General features: G+C 45.9%; 1 protein-coding gene across 1 annotated transcript in view; it reads left to right on the top strand.

The window, feature by feature from the left end:
• The window catches only part of adamts18 (ADAM metallopeptidase with thrombospondin type 1 motif, 18), a 250197-nt gene that overhangs the window by 154510 nt on the left and 78391 nt on the right, over nt 1–17296 (top strand). The window contains exons 11-12 of the mRNA XM_080188061.1: nt 8219–8314; nt 11055–11203. Of these exons, the coding sequence (XP_080044187.1) occupies nt 8219–8314; nt 11055–11203 (245 nt within the window). The remainder of the gene's footprint in view (nt 1–8218; nt 8315–11054; nt 11204–17296) is intronic.

The following is a 17296-nucleotide window of genomic DNA, read 5'->3' as shown; positions in this document are numbered from 1 at the left end:
ATTAATAGTCTAGCGCTAGTACCACTCGGTCATCACCACCCCCAACATCTACATGTTATCGCAATATGAATGGATATCTCAAAAGGTTCACGGCAAGTTTTAGGCTTGTACTCGTTAGAGTTTAGAAGAATGAGGGGAGATCTCATTGAGACGTATAAGATGATGAATGGGATGGATAGGATAGAGGTGGAGAGACTCTTCCCGCTCAGAAAGGATAGTAGGACTAGGGGGCACAGCCTCAAGATAAAGGGGGGGCGGTTTAGAACGGAGTTGAGGAGGAACTTCTTCACTCAAAGGGTGGTGAATCTCTGGAATTCTCTGCCCGTTGAAGTGGTGGAGGCTACCTCGCTAAATATTTTTAAGACGCGGGTTGATGGGTTTTTGATAAGCGAGGGGATTAAGGGTTATGGGGAGAGGGCGGGAATGTGGAACTGAGCCAAGACAGATCAGCCATGATCTTATTGAATGGTGGGGCAGGCTCGAAGGGCTGGATGGCCTACTCCTGCTCCTATTTCTTATGTTCTTATGTTCAGAATTTAAACTTGAAAAGGATTACTAAGAAATACCATCCCATAATTCATTGGCCTTTAACCAATTGGCAGATGTGAGATGTTTCATTTTCCTCGCAACTTATACTAATATTAGCTCCAAATGATTATTTTTCTGAAATATTAAACCGCTATTTTAGTTAAGTACTTCAAATAAAAAGAGTTAATTCCTGTTTAACTTGCTTCTCTTCTTACCTGCTCTGTTTGTTCTATTTTTAAGTTTGTCAGCTTGAGTTTATTTCAGCCTAAAGAACAAAGAACAGTACAGCACAGGAAACAGGCCCTTCGGCCCTCCAAGCCTGCGCCGCTCATTGGTCCAACTAGACCATTCTTCTGTATCCCTCCATTCCCAGTCTGCTCATGTGACTATCCAGATAAGTCTTAAACGACCCCAGCATGTCCGCCTCCACCACCCTGCTTGACAGTGCATTCCAGGCCCCCGCCACACTCTGTGTAAAATATGTCTCTCTGATATCTGAGTTAAATCTCGCCCCCCCTCATGTTTGTCACCTCCGACCTGGGAAAAAGCTTCCCACTATTCACCCTATCCATACCCAACAGTCCACGGGAAGTGGAGGGACGGATATGTTACGAGTGGTGTGCTCGGTTACGAGTGGTGTGCCTCAGGGATCTGTTTTGGGGCCACTGCTGTTTGTAATCTTTATTAATGATCTGGATGAGGGTATAGTTGGGTGGATGAGTAAGTTTGCTGATGACACCAAAGTCGGAGGCGTGGTAGATTGTGAGGAAGGGTGTCATAGTTTGCAGGGTGACTTAGACAGGTTGCAGAGCTGGGCCGCGAGGTGACGGATGGAGTTTAATGTGGAGAAGTGTGAGGTAATTCATTTCGGTAGGAGTAACAGATGTGTTGAGTATAGGGCTAACGGGAGGACTTTGAATAGTGTGGAGGAGCAGAGGGATCTAGGTGTATGTGTACATAGATCCCTGAAAGTTGGGAATCAAGTAGATAAGGTAGTTAAGAAGGCGTACGGTGTCTTGGCATTTATTGGTAGGGGGACAGATTTTAGAAGTCGCACCATCATGTTGCAACTGTACACAACTCTGGTGCGGCCGCACTTGGAGTACTGTGTGCAGTTCTGGTCCCCACATTACAGGAAGGACGTGGAGGCTTTGGAGAGGGTGCAGAGGAGGTTTACCAGGATGTTGCCTGGTATGGAGGGGAGGTCCTATGAGGAGAGACTGAGGGATTTGGGGTTGTTTTCGCTGGAAAGAAGGAGGCTAAGAGAGGATCTTATTGAAACGTATAAGATGATTAGAGGTTTAGATAGGGTGGATAGTGATAGCCTTTTTCCTCAGATGGAGAAAGCTAGCACGAGGGGGCATGGCTTTAAACTAAGGGGTGGTAGTTATAGGACGGATGTCAGGGGTTGGTTCTTTACCCAGAGGGTGGTGAGGGACTGGAATGCCCTGCCTGCTGCAGTTGTAAATGCACCTAGTTTGGGGGCGTTTAAGAGACCTGTGGATAGGTTTATGGATGGAAAGGGTTTGGTTTAGATTAGTGGGTCAGTGTTTTTTTTAAAAAAAAACTGGTCAGCGCAACATCATGGGCCGAAGGGCCTGTTCTGCGCTGTAATGTTCTATGTTCTATGTTCTATGTAAGGAGATTCTGGATAGGTGCAGAAAAAGTAGGGTTGTTGTAGTGGGAGACTTTAATTTCTCTGGTATAGACTGGAAAGTGCCTATGGCTGGGGGTCTGGACGATGCGGAATTTGTAAAAACATACAGGAAGGTTCTTTAGAACAATATGAAGATAGCCCAACTAGAGAGGGGGCTATACTGGACCTAATACTGGTAAATGAGCCCGGTCAGGTCGTCAAAGTTTCAGTAGGGGAACATGTGGCAAATAGTGACCACAATTCTGTTAACTTTAGAATAGTAATGGAAAAGGATGAGTGTTGTCCTATGGGTAGGGTGCAGAATTGGGGGAAGGCTAACTATAGCCGGATTAGGCAGGAATTGGTGGCTGTTGATTTGTCATAATTTATTAAAGTTAAATTATTAATCACAAGTAAGTAAATTATTAGTCACAAGTAACGCAGCAATGAAGTTACTGTGAAATTCCCCTAGTTGCCACACTCCGGCACCTGTTCAGGTCAATGCACCTAACCAGCACGTCTTTCAGACTGTGGGAGGAAACCGGAGCACCCGGAGGAAACCCACACAGACACGGGGAGAATGTGCAAACTCCACACAGACAGTGACCCCAGTCAGAAATCGAGCCCGGGACCCTAGCGCCATGAGGCAGTAGTGCTAACCACTGTGCTACTGCGCTGCCCTTAATTTCCAACTTGCTTTTTAAAAATTAATTATTGACCTGAATTTGGGTATTACAGGGGATGAATTATAAGTTTGCAGATCGCACAAGGCTTTGAAATGCAGTGAACAATGGGGGAAGTAATAACAGACACTCAGAGGATGCAGAGAGCCTGGTGAACTGGATTAGAACATGGCAGATAAAATTTGATGCAGTAAAGTGGAAAGTTACGCATTTTGTAAAGAGTAACAATCAGTGGTAGCCTTAACCACTTGGTACAAGAGATGAAGAGAGACCTGGCGATTTACATACGCCAGTCATTGAAGGCAGCTGGGCAAATTGATAAACCTGTTGTTAAAAAAGTCTCTGGCATCCTGAGTTTTCCAAGAAGAGGCATCCATCGGAATTCTAATGCCCCATCCGCTGCAAAATCGGAGTGGGCGAGGAGCGGACAGTGGAAATGTCCGTTGACCTCAGATGGAATTTTCCAGTCTCACATTGAGCAAGGCCGGAAAATCCTGCCCATGGAGTTCAAAGGCAAAGTGATAGTAAGCCTTTCTAAATTGCTAGTTAGATATAAGCTAGAGTGTGTGTCCAATTCTGGTACAACAGTTTCAGAAAGTAATCAGTGCCTTTTTAAATATTTGTGCATGAACATGGGCATCGCTAGGCCAGCATTTATGGTTTATCTCTAAGTGCGCTTGAGAAGGTGGTAGTGAGCTGTCTTCTGGACTCACTGCAGCCCATGTGATGTAGATGCATCCACTGTGCAGGTAGGGAGGAAGTTCCAGAATTTTGACCCAGTAACAGTGAAAGAACAGTAATATATTTCCAAGTCAGGCTTGGAGAGGAATCTCCAGGTGCTGACGTTCCCAGATATCTGTTGCCTTTGACCTTCCTGATGACAGTGATAGTGTGTTTGGAAGGTGCTGTCGTAGGAGCCTTGGGGAGTTGCTGCAGCGCGTCTTGTAGATAGTACACGTTGCTGCCACTGTGGTGGAGGGAGAGAATGTTTGTCACAGCCTTTGCAATCAAATGGGTTGCTTCACGCTAGATGGTGTCAAGCCTCTTGAGTGTTTATGGATAGGCACTCGGAGAGAGTGCAGAGGAGATTTATATAATGGCACCAAGGGCATGAAGGAATTCAGTTCTGTGGAGAGTCTGTAGAATCTGTTTCCCTTAGTACAGAGAAGATTCAGGGGAGATTTAATAGAGATGTTCAAAATTATAAGCGAGCTTGATTGAGTACTTGGGAAGTAACTGCAATATCAGTACCCAGAGGACACAGATTAAGTTATTGGCAAAATAAGCAGGGGGAAAAATGAGGAGAATTTTTTTACAAAGTGAATTGTTTTCATGTGGAATGCACTGCCTGTGAGGAAGTAGAATTAATGGTAATTTTCAATTGGAAATTGGATACGTATGAAAAGGAAATATTTTCAGGGCAGTGAGGGAAGAGCAGGACGGGCACTAATTAGATAGTTCCTTCAATCAACCAGCCCTGGCAATCTGGATCAAAGGGCAGCCATCGATTCCGTAGGGGCAGTTTTTCCTGAGGGGAGCAGGTGGGGGTGGTGAGGAGACTGGGAGGGGGTGAGGTACCCAGAAAAGTTTCTTGGGTCCACCCCTGGAATCAGTAACTTCAATTGTAATCTAATTCACGGGTGAGTGTGGGGCGGGGTTCCGGGCTAGATGCCCGTTTTACACTCGGATTTTTATGGACTTGCATTTTAACAGAAAGCCAAACAAGACGGGTGTAAAGAGAGGTCGCCCCCAACCCGAGCCTGTCCTGTTCCTGGGAGGTGTTATTGGTTAGGCAGGCTGGTTTCAAATTACCCCTCCCTCCCCCCCCATCCCTGCTAAATTCCATGGAATTGCCAGCAAGAATTGTGGGAACTCCAACTGAATTTCCAACCCGACCTGGGCCTCAGTTACAATTGAATTGAGGCTTCCAAGTCCCAACAGAGATCTGTTGAAACCACAATGAGCCGAGCTTGGATGACAAAAAAACCCTGGTTCCTTAAATATTCTTGTAAATAGGAGAACGTTTTAGATTACTCACTCCTAATACAGGGGCTACCAGTAGGGGTTAATGTTGAGGGACCATGGAAGGGTGGTTTGGCCAGGGGTTAATGTGAAGGGGGGGTTGGGGGAGGGGGTCATGTGGCTAGTGATTGTATGTGACTGCGTGCCGCTTTCTAATTGCTAATGGATGTGCTAGACTTGTTCGCCTTTGATTTCTGTGTTTGCACCTATTATGCAGCAAAAAAAGTGGTGTCGACATCATGAGAATGCTGGGGGTTCCCCGATGTTCTTGTGAGGTCAATCCCTATCCGTGACTCAAAAACGGTTGGGGAAAACCTGGACTACTTCATCGGGTGCCAGATACAGATTCAGGAATGTCTTTCAAAAGGGAATTGGATAAGTAGTTGAAGGGCAAAAAAAAACAGGGATAATGTTGAAAGAGCACCAGAAAGGAACAAAGTGGATTGTCCATTGAAAGAGCCAATGAGGGTCCATGCCTGATGATTCTTTGGTGACTTGGGGATTTCCACAGTAACTCCATTGAAGTGTTATCGTAAGCCTACTCGTGACACGAATAGATAAACTTTTATCTGTGTTTCCGAAAAGCTGAAATGGAACGCAAAATCTCTCCCATCAGCCCTATGATGATCCGGAGTAGATGAAAAGCCCAACCTAAGTCGGTACGTTTGTTCAATGATGCCCTTGGAGCAGTGGCTAACTTGAAAGTAATCAGCTTCAGTATAGTTCATATCAAATTTGTCTGCCCAAGGAGCCTGATGTTTACCAACATTATCGCCACATGGGCCGCTGTTATTGGTGCTCAGATCTCCCATATCTCATTTACAACAAAAAAGGCAATTGTTCTGAATGCAATGAAGTCATTGACTTGTCCTTGTGAATATGTATAAGGACGTGATTGCTGAATTATGGCACTGGGATAGCAACCAGTGATTATAATTGGGTTCTTTTGTCAGTTTAATCATCGAACTCTGGAAGACATTTAGAATTGTGATTTCAGAGCAGACAATAACCTCACATTGTCTCATCCAAGGGACCATTTCTTTCCTCTCCGTCCTTGCCGGATCACTCTCGATTGGTCCCCTCCTGAAATGATTTGATAACTTGCGGCCTCCCTGGTGTTGGTCACTCTCTTATCTTGTAAAATGCCTGTTCGTGATACACAGGTTTTGCCAATTAGTACTGGGTTCGTTGATTAATCATCGACAGCAGACGATCTGGAAACACGACGGCACAGTGGTTAGCACTGCTGCTTCACAGCGCCGGGGACCCAGGTTCAATTCCAGCCGAGGGTCACTGCCTCCAGTTTCATCCCTTTCCAAAAATATGCAGGTTTGGCGATGCTAAGTTGCCCCTTAGTGTTAGGAATATTAACAGGGTAAATACTTGGGGCTACAGGGATAGGGCCTGGGTGGACTCGATGGGGCGAATGGCCTCCTTCAAGAACTGGTGTGAGATTTGAATACAGAATTTCTGGTAAACGTACAGACGCTAAACACTGTGTGCCAAGACCTCCACAGTGCAGCCAAAAATCCCAAAACAATTTCTGTGAGACACAAACAACATGCCAGATGGAGAGAAATCAAGAAATTGTGGTAAATTACCTGGCACTTTCCACCATCAGAATCATTGCAGACAGGACAGTGAAATTTGATGCACAATTCAAAGGTCCATTGTTCGAAGTCAGCGACTTCTGGTATCGGGGCAGGTGTCTGGAAAATCCCAACTTATTTGTCATAACCATATCACCGCCACCCTCAGAACACTCCAAATCTAGAGAAATACTTTGTAATTACTTAACTATTAATTTGTTCCTGTAATCTGCTGGTTGTAGTTTAAGTTTTAAGTTTATTTATGAGTGTCACAGGTAGGTGTATGGGGCGGCACGGTGGCACAATGGTTAGCACTGCTGCCTCACAGCGCCAGGGACTCGGGTTTGAATCCCGGCTTGGGTCACTGTCTGTGTGGAGTTTGCACGTTCTCCCCATGTCTGTGTGGGTTTCTTCCGGGTACACCGGTTCCCTCCCACAGTCTGAAAGATGTGCTGGTTAGGTGCATTGACCCGAACAGGCGCCGGGAGTGTGGCAACTAGGGGAATTTCACTGTAACTTCATTGCACTGTTAATAAGAACATAAGAACATAAGAAATAGGAGCAGGAGTAGGCCATCTGGCCCTTCGAGCCTGCCCCGCCATTCAATAAGATCATGGCTGATCTGTCGTGGCTCAGTTCCACTTTCCCGCCCTCTCCCCATAACCCTTAATCCCCTCTCTTATCAAAAACCCATCAACCCGCTTCTTAAAAATATTTAGCGAGGCAGCCTCCACCACTTCAACGGGCAGAGAATTCCAGAGATTCACCACCCTTTGAGTGAAGAAGTTCCTCCTCAACTTCGTTCTAAACCGCCCCCCCTTTATCTTGAGGCTGTGCCCCCTAGTCCTACTGTCTTTTTTGAGCGGGAAGAGTCTCTCCACCTCTATCCTATCCATCCCATTCATCATCTTATACGTCTCAATGAGATCTCCCCTCATTCTTCTAAACTCTAACGAGTACAAGCCTAGTTTATTCAGCCTCTCCTCATAGCTCAACCCCCTCAACTCCGGTATCAGCCTAGTAAACCTCCTCTGCACTCCCTCCAAGGCCAAAATATCCTTGCGCAGGTGCGGCGCCCAAAACTGCACACAGTACTCCAGCTGCGGCCTCACCAATGCCCTATACAGCTGCAGCAAGACCTCCCTACTTTTATATTTTATTTATATTTTATATTTATATTTTATATTTAATGTAAGCCTTACTTGTGACCAGTAAATAAACTTTGTTTTATTTTACATTAACGCTGCAATTAAGTCACTGTGAAAGTCCCCTAGTTGCCATAGTCCGGAGCCTGTTTGGGTACACTGAGGGACAATGCATCTAACCAGCACGTCTTTCGGATGTTGAGGGGAAGAATGTTAGTCAAGACACAGAGAGAGAATCTACACAGAAACATGAGGCAAAATGGTGACACCTGTAACAGTGCAGTAAGCCTGTGAAACGTCAGGCTAAATCCACAATCTTCTGACTGGGCAATAAGAATTCTATCAACTGAACCAAACTGATGGAGAATTATGGTGTAATTTCTTTATGAACGGTTGAACTAGTCCAGCCCGGTGCAAATAATCTTCCTCAGCCAGATCTGCCTCGTGCACTCAGCTTCTCAATTTGGAACAAATGCCATTCCTAAGAGAGGAGGGGTCAAGATGGAAGGGGGTGGGGAGGGGGGTGGGGAGGGCATCTCTGCCGTTCCGGTTGGGGAGGAGAGAGGGTTGTTCAATGTTGCTGAAGCCCGTGCTTGTTTTTCTGTTCCACTGCAGGACATTTGCAAAGCTCTTTGGTGCCATAAGAGTGGCCACAGATGTGAGACAAAGTTTATGCCGGCGGCAGAGGGCACAGTCTGTGGACCCAACAAGGTGAGTGGGCATCAGATGGTACAATCCGAACCACCATCTTACAATCAATGCCAGGTCAAGTCTTGTGTTTAAAGTTTATTAATTAGCCACAAGTAGGCTTCCATTCACACGGCAGTGAAGTTACTGTGAAAAATCCCCCAGTCGCCACACTCAGGGAGAATTTAGCGTGGCCAATGCACCCTAACCAGCAGATCTTTGAACTATGGAAGGAGCCTGGAGCACCCAAAGGAAACCCATGCAGACACGGGGAGAACGTGCAAACTCCACACAGATAGAACATAGAACATTACAGCGCAGAACAGGCCCTTCGGCCCACGATGTTGCGCCGACCAGCTTTAAAAAAAAAACAACACTAACCCACTAATCTAAACCAATCCCATTTCGTCCATAAACCTATCCACAGATCTCTTAAACGCCCCCAAACTAGGCGCATTTACAACTGCAGCTGGCAGGGCATTCCAATCCCTCACCACCCTCTGGGTAAAGAACCTACCCCTGACATCAGGGTAGATAGTGACCCAAGCTGGGAATTGAACCCGAGTCCCTGGTGCTGTGAGGCAGCAGTGCTGACCACTGTGCCACCGTGCAGCCCCATGGGTCGGAGACCAAAAACCAAAATGAAACTTCCATTCCGAATCATACTTCAGTGTACCCCCATCCTTTCCCCTTGAGGGCCTGAGGGCATAGTTTACCCTCACCCCATTATATTTCAGAGCAGGAACATCCTCCCGCTGGCTGATCCCTCATTTCTGTTGAGTTGACTGATCTCCACCTGGTTTGACTTGCCCCAGGGCTCAATCTAGGTGAACACCAGCTGTGCATGCCAGGTGGCAGGTGGTTACTATAGAGCCTGGTAACATGGGCCAAGACCTCACCTTAGTTTAACAACTCATTGGCCAAACTCCAGCGTGAGTCACTGCCTTCAGGAGAGAAGGGAAGAAACTTGTGGTTGGTTTAAGTATCTATTTAAGAAGAAAAGTAAACTTGTCTATATTCCTACTCGAGTGTTCAGGTGATGCCCTCAAGGCTTGAATTAACATTTTGAACCAATGGGATTATTCCCGATGCTCGGTATTCTGTGTGGAGCGTGTAGTCGTAGACTGAGAGGAAATATTGAATGATAAATTGCACAGTGCATTACTGCTTCTGAGTCAAGGCACAAGATGAATTTTGGCACCCCTCCAAGCTGCAATCCTTACTGTTAATTATACCGTATCTCTATCTTCCTCAACAATTGGACCGCAAAGTACATCACATGATTATAATTTAGGTGCTACAGGGGGTCTCCAGAATCAGGAATAAACATCCATGGTCAGTGCCAGTGCGATCATCTCAGCTGGTATCAATCAGTTAATGCACCCTTACTATGTCAAGTGTTAATCCTCTTAGCAGAGGTCAGAAACGATAGAGCGAAATATTAACTACGAAAGTAATTGTTCATGCAAGTTACTGCCTCCAGCTCTGCTGGACAGTCTAGCTTTCGAACTAAAGTGTTGGTCTGTATAAACCAAGTTTGAGAGATACTCGGTAAGCAAATTTCCTTGCTGTCTGTTATGCAGAGAGATGTTACTTCAATGTCATTGCTGTAAGGCACGGAGGCATTAGTAACACACCCTGTAGGTGACCGGGACAGGGAGAGCTTGAGTTGAGATTGTTTTAGCCAGCTGAGCCATTGATTTGAGAGAGACTCCTGTTTTTGAATCCACATAGTGACTAGTCCCCAAACTGAGGTCAGACATTTGATCACCAAGAGCAATTTAAAGTTTATTTATTAGTGTCACAAGTAGGCTTACATTAGCGCTGCAATGAAGTTACTATGAAAATCCCCTAGTTGCCACACTTCGGCAACTGTTCGTCTACACTGAGGGAGAATTTAGCCTAACCCCCTAACCAGCACATCTTTCAGACTCTGGGCAACCCACGTAGACTCATAGAAATACAGAAAATAGATGCAGGAGCAGGCCATTCGGACCTTTGAGTGTGCACTACCATTCAATATAATCATGGCTGATCATGTGCTTTCAGTATCCCACTCCCGCTTTCTCTCCATACCTTGATCCCTTTAGCCACAGGTGTCATGCCCAGCTCCCTCTTGATCATATCTAATGAACTGGCCCCAACAGCTTTCTGTGGTAGAGAATTCCACAGGTTCACAACTGCCTCAGTGAAGAAGTTCTCCCTCATCTCAGTTCTGAATGGCTTACCCCATATTCTTGGACTTTGACCCCTGGTTCTGGTCTTCCCCGACATCGGGAACATTCTTCCTGCATCTAGCCTGTCCAGTCCCATCGGGGTTTTATATGTTCCTATGAGATCCCGTCTTATTCTTCGAAATTCCAGTGAGTACAAGCCCAGTCAATCCAGCCTCTCTTCATAAGTCCGTCCTGCTATTCCAGGGAGAACATGCAGACTCCGCACAGTGACCCAAGCCAGGAATTGGACCCTTATCCCTGGTGCTGTGGCACAGCGGTGCTAACCACTGTGCCACCCACAACTCTGCGCATTCTGATCTTGACTTCTCCCCTGCAGGGAAATGCAGAACTTCTGGCTTGGGAGGAAAGAACTGGGATTCTTTGCCTTTGGCCAGGGTAGGATCTGGCGATCCCAGATTTTTGACAAAGCATCAACTTCCTTTTCATCTTGGCTGCTTGGAACTTTGCATCTCCAGGTGTTTGTGAGCTATTGTGAAATTTTAGCAAGTCGTCACAGGCTCAACCTTCTAACTCTTTTATCATTGCAGTGGTGTCGACGAGGTCAGTGCTTAAAGTATGGAGACGACGGACCCAAGCCCATCAATGGTCAGTGGTCCAACTGGTCAGAGTGGTCGGAGTGCTCGCGGACCTGCGATGGTGGAGTGAACTACAGGGAAAGACACTGCAACAGTCCAAAGTAAGGAAAATTGGCACCTTCTCCTTTTAGTACAGTTAGTTCCCAGTACCTTAGTTGCTCCCAACACCCTCACTGTCGTTGCTGTGTCTGATATTGTACTCTTTCAGTTTGAACCAATTTACTCCAGGAGCCATATTCAACTAGTCATGGTTTTTTTTTCATTCATTTATGGGACATGGACGTCGCTGGCTGGCCAGCATTTATTGTCCATCCCTAGTTGCCCTTAGAGGGCAGCTGAGAGTAAAGCACATTGCTGTGGCTCTGGAGTCACATATAGGCCAGACTGGTTTCCTTCCCTAAAGGACATTAGTGAACCAAATGGGTTTTTCCTGACAACCAACAATAGTTTCATGGTCATCAGTAGATTCTTAATTCCAGATTTTTTTTTAATTGAATTTAAATTTCACCATTTGCCATGGTGGGATTTGAACCTGGGACCCCAGAACATTTGCTGAGTTTCCGGATTAATGGTCTAGCAATGACACAAGGATGAGTGGAAAAGCAAATTGCGTGGAGGGTGTGGAAAGTCTGCAGAGAGATCTGGATAGGCTGAGTGAGTGGGCGAGGACCTGGCAGATGGAGTACAATGTTAGCAAGTGTGAGGTTATCCACTTTGGTAGAAAAAATAGTCGGAGGGATTATTATTTAAAAGGCGAAAAGGCTGCAGCATGCTACAGTGCAGAGGGACCTGGGGGTCCTTGTGCACGAATCGCAAAAACCCAGTCTGCAGGTGCAGCAGGTGATCAAGAAGGCGAATCGAATGTTGGCCTTTATAGCGAGGGGGATAGAATATAAAAGCAGGGAGGTCTTGCTGCAATTGGACAGGGTACTGGTGAGGCTGCAACTGGAGTACTGTGTGCAGTTCTGGTCGCCGCACTTGCAGAAGGATATATTGGCCTTGGAGGGAGTGCAGAGAAGGTTCACTAGGCTGATAACAGAGATGAGGGGGTTAGCCTATGAAGAGAGACTGAATAGACTGGGTCTGTACTCGTTGGAGTTTAGAAGGCTGAGGGGGGATCTTATAGAGACATATAAGATAATGAAGGGGATGGATCGGGTAGAGGTAGAGAGATTCTTCCTATGTAGGAAAGATAGCAGAACTAGAGGGCACAGCCTCAAAATAAAGGGGCGTGCAGTTTGGATCGGAGTTGAGGAGGAACTTCTTCACTCAAAGGGTGGTGAATCTCTGGAATTCTCTGCCCGTTGAAGTGGTGGAGGCTACCTCACTGAATATATTTAAGTCACTGGTAGATAGGTTTCTGATAGACAAGGGAATTAAGGGTTATGGGAAGAAAGCGGGAAAGTGGAGCTGATCCACTTCAGATCAGCCATGATCTTATTGAATGGCAGGGTAGGCTCGAAGGGCTAGATGGCCTACTCCTGCTCCTATTTCTTATGTTCTTATAAAACCACTAAGCCATCGCCTCCCCCCTTAGGGTTGGGGTTGGGGAGGTAAGGAGTGGTACATTAGGTCTTGTTGTGTTGCAATCACCCAGCATTGTACTTTGCACTGTTATTGATTGGCAAATGTTTTGGAGGCACACAACATTGGCCCCAACACACAGTGACAAAGAACAACACAGCATGGGAAACAGGCCCTTCGGCCCAACGAGCCCGCGCCGCCGTCCCACTGTCTCAGTGTCCTATTCATGATTTTAGTCTACGCCTAATGTGCCAGGATCAGGGAGGTCCAATTTAGGGACAATTTAGTACCCAATCAATCAGCCTAAAAGCACATCTTTGGGGATGTGGGAGGAAACCGGAGCACCCGGAGGAAACCCACGCAACTACGGGGAGAACGCGCAAACTCCCACAGACACAGACCCAAATCCATGTGTCCGCACAGCAACAGAGATAGTCTCTGAGCTGTCATGTTGCCCTCGAGATGGTCCAGTTTAAGCACACTAACGACATGAAGCAATAGGCAACTCCCGAAGCAACGTCCAAGAGCAGCCCACTACAACCTGCCGCATGCATGCCCCTTGCTGGACTTAAATGCCTGTGGAGACAAAAAATTCATTATTAAACAGGCAAAGACTAACATCCCTGAGGCAAAACGTATTCCCAAGCCTACAATGTTTAGTAAGGCCTACTATATCCCCCTATATGTAGCCCGCTCATGTGGCTGTCTAAGTGACTCTTAAACAACCCTAGCGTGCCTGCTTCCACCACCTTACTCGGCAGTGCATTCCACACCCCCACTACCCTTTGCGTGAAAAACTGCCCTCTAATATTTGTCTTATACCTAGCCCCCCTCACCCTAAGCTCGTGACCCCTTGTTCTATCTATTTCTAATAACGGAAAAAGCTTACCACCATTTACTCTATCTATCCCCTTCATAATCTTATAAACCTCTATTAGATCCCCCCTCAGCCGACGTCTCTCAAGGGAAAACAGCCCAAGTTCATTCAATCTTTCCTCGTAAGACAGCCCTTCCATACCAGGCAGCATCCTGGTAAATCTCCTCTGCACTCTCTCCAGGATCTCTACATCCTTCCGGTAGTACGGCGACCAGAACTGGACGCAGTACTCCAAGTGAGGCCTAACCAACGTTCTATACAACTGCAACATCAGACTCCTACTCTTATATTCTATACCTCTTCCTATGAAGGCTAACATACCATACGCTTTCCTCATCACATTCTGCACCTGCACCGACACCTTCAGGGACTTGTGCACTTGCACCCCCAGGTCTCTCTGCGTATCTATACTCCGGATAGTTCTACCTTTTATCGTATAACTCCCCTCCACATTATTCCGGCCAAAGTGCATCACCTCGCATTTCTCCGGATTAAATTCCATTTGCCATCTATCTGCCCAATCTACCAGCCTGTCTATGTCCTGTTGCATTGCCAGGCACTGCTCCTCAGTACCCGCCAATCCAACCATCTTAGTGTCATCAGCAAATTTGCTGATCACACCACCTACCCCCTCTTCCAAGTCATTAGATTCTGCCTTCAGTGGTTTAGGGTGTGTGTTTGAGCATATGCATGTGTTTTCATATAAACATTAATTAGTGAACATAGAAAAGCCAGCTTTACTTTAATTAAAAAGAAAATAAAGTTGCCAAATTGGCAAAATGCAGAAATTCTTTGGGAATTCTTGGGGGCAAACATATCCTTAGCAACAGTACAGATATAATTCCTGGTGATTTCAAAGCTGGAGTGTTTCCTGAGCAACTTCCTCGTCCAGAGACAGCAATTGTGTAATACAATTATTACAGATATCATTGACCACTGCATTCGTGTGCTACGTTAAAGGAATGGCTCGCAACATGGTGGAGTTCACTAAATCTTTCAGGGCATTAAGTCTGCACTGACACATTACAAACACCTGAACTCCCACCGAATTCTATTTACCAGCACTTGGCCCATAGCCCTGAATGTTATGACATGCCAAGTAATCATCCAGATACTTTTTAAAGGTTGTGAGGTGGAGTGCTGGTTAGGCCCATTGGCCATGCTAAATTCTCCCTCAATGTATCCGAACAGGCACCGGAGTGTGGCAACTAGGAGATTTTCACAGTAACTTCACTGGAGTGTTAATGTAAGCCTACTTGTGACACTAATCCTTAAACTATTACTAGATATAGTCCTTCAGATGAAAACTACAATGATAACATTGTGGTTTTGGTAACTGTAGCTTAGCATTCATTGGAGGTCACATTGGTAGACAATGTTTGTATGACAATCCATTGTTTATGGGAGGAAACTGGAGCACCCGGAGGAAATCCATGCAGACACAGGAGAATGTGCAAACTCCAGCCACTTGAGACCAGAATTGAACCCAGGACCCTGGCACTGTGAGGCAGCAGCGCTCACTACTGTGCCACTGTCTCTCCGGTTGAGGTATTGAAAAGGGAATTGGATTGCTATCTGAAAAGAAAGATTGTGCAAGTAGCATTGGTAAGGCAGGTGAACGGGGTTAGGTTGAATGCTGTCTCAGAAAACCAGTGCACACTCGATGGGCCGAATGGCTTCCATCTGTCATCCTGTGAAAATTCTTATTAAATGTAGTTCATAAGAACATAAGAACATAAGAACATAAGAAATAGGAGCAGGAGTAGGCCATCTAGCCCTTCGAGCCTGCCCCGCCATTCAATAAGATCAGATGCATGATTCCATGATGAAAATGATTATATGCTGTGTCGGTTTAAGCGAGACTCAATTGAGATACAATTCGAGGTACCTTGTTAAATACTTTGACTTGAACAAAATAAAGCATGCCTTGTCATGTACTTGGAGAAGAATGTCAAGGTTATTATTGGAAGAGCACTCTTAATTCTTCCTCATAATGTTTGACAGTTTCAAAGTATTGAATTCACCATACTGAGATTGGGAGGTTGTGGGTGACGTGTTTAATATATATAAAATGCTAAAGGTTTCACCGGGTAGAGATAGAGTAGTGTTCCATAGAGTGGCAGCATCAAGATAGGCCCAATAGCCACAGGCCAGTCAGTTCAACCTTGGCAGTGGGAAAACTTTTCGAAATAGTAATTTAAGCCAAATCTAATTGTCACTTGGCCAAATGCGAGGTAATTAAAAATAAGGCAGTGTGGATTTGTTCAGGGGAAATGTGGAGCACTTCAAAGAGATAATCTGTGTTGCTATCTTGTACGCGGACTTCCAGAAGACATTTGATAAAGTGCCACAGAGCAGACTTCTGAGGAAAGTTAGAATCAAAGTAGCAACATGGATACAAAGCTGGCTGAGAGACACGACAACAGTTGTTTTTCAGGCTGACCGAAGGTTTATAGTGGAGCTTCACAGGAGTCACCTGTAGGACCCTAAAACCATAGAATCCCTATAGTGCAGAAGGAGGCCATTCGGCCCATCGAGTCTGCACCAACCACAATCCCCATACCCCTACTTATTTACCTTACTAACCACTTGACACTAGGGACAATTTAGCATGGCCAATCAATGTAATCTGCACATCTTTGGAGTGTGGGAGGAAACCAGAGCACACAAAGGAAACCCACACAGACATCGGGAAAATATGCAAACTCCACACATACAGTGACCCAAGCCAAGAATTGAACCCAGGTCCCTGGCGCTGTGAGACAGCAGTGCTAACCACTGTGTCACCATGCCACGCCAGGAAAATGTATTCAGGAAATCTCTAGATCTTCCTGAATATATATGTCAATAACCTAGACCTTGGTGTACAGTTCACTCTGTCAAATTTTACGATGAATGAAGCGTGGGAAGATTATGAACCATGAACAGGATTGTGTGGAAGTTCGAAAGGACAGAAAGACAGATTAATGGAACAGGTGGACAAATGACAGATGGAATTTAATGTAGAAGAGTGTGTAGTGATTCCTAGGTGGTACAAAGGCTAACATTGCTGTCTCACAACTCCAGGACCCAGGTTCGATTCCAGCCTTGGGACACTGTCTGTGTGGAATTTGTACATTCTACCAGTGTCTGCGAGGGTTTGCCCCAGATGCTGCGTTTCCTCCCACACTCCAAAGATTACAGAATCATAGAATCCCTACAGTGCAGAAGGAGGTCATTTGGCTGTTCAAGTCTGCATTGCCTCCCAGACAACAATGTGACCCAAGCTCTATCCCTGTAACCCCACATAGTTACCCCATTACTTCCCCTAACCAACACATCATTGGACACTGAGGGGCAATTTAGCATGGCCAATCCACCTAACCTGCACATCTTTGGACTGTGGGAGGAAACAGGAGCATCCGGAGGAAAGCTACGCAGACTATGGCAAATTACCATGGCTAATATATTGAACTTACACATCCTACAAAGGGTTGTGAATGTCGCCCAGTCCATCACTCAAATTAGCCTTTCATCCATTGACTCTGTCTACACTTCCCGCTGCCTCAGAAAAGCAACCAGCGTAATGAAAGACCCCATGCACCCAGAACGTTCTCTCTTCCACCTTCTTCCTTTGGGAAAAAGATACAGAAGTCTGAAGTCACGTACCAACCAACTCAGAACAGCTTCTTCCCTGCTGCTGTCAGACTTTTGAATGGACTTACCTTATGTTAAGTTGATCTTTCTCTGCACTGTTAGTTGAGAAAGGATAAACTGGCACTGGATGGGATGCAGAGGAGATTGGCTAGGTTGA

Source organism: Carcharhinus amblyrhynchos, chromosome 4 (genome assembly GCF_965287045.1).
Source record: "Carcharhinus amblyrhynchos chromosome 4, sCarAmb.v2.hapA, whole genome shotgun sequence".
In the NCBI taxonomy this organism is placed as follows: domain Eukaryota; kingdom Metazoa; phylum Chordata; class Chondrichthyes; order Carcharhiniformes; family Carcharhinidae; genus Carcharhinus; species Carcharhinus amblyrhynchos.
Note: the sequence above shows the minus strand (reverse complement) of the source record. Positions and strands in the feature narration are given on the sequence as shown.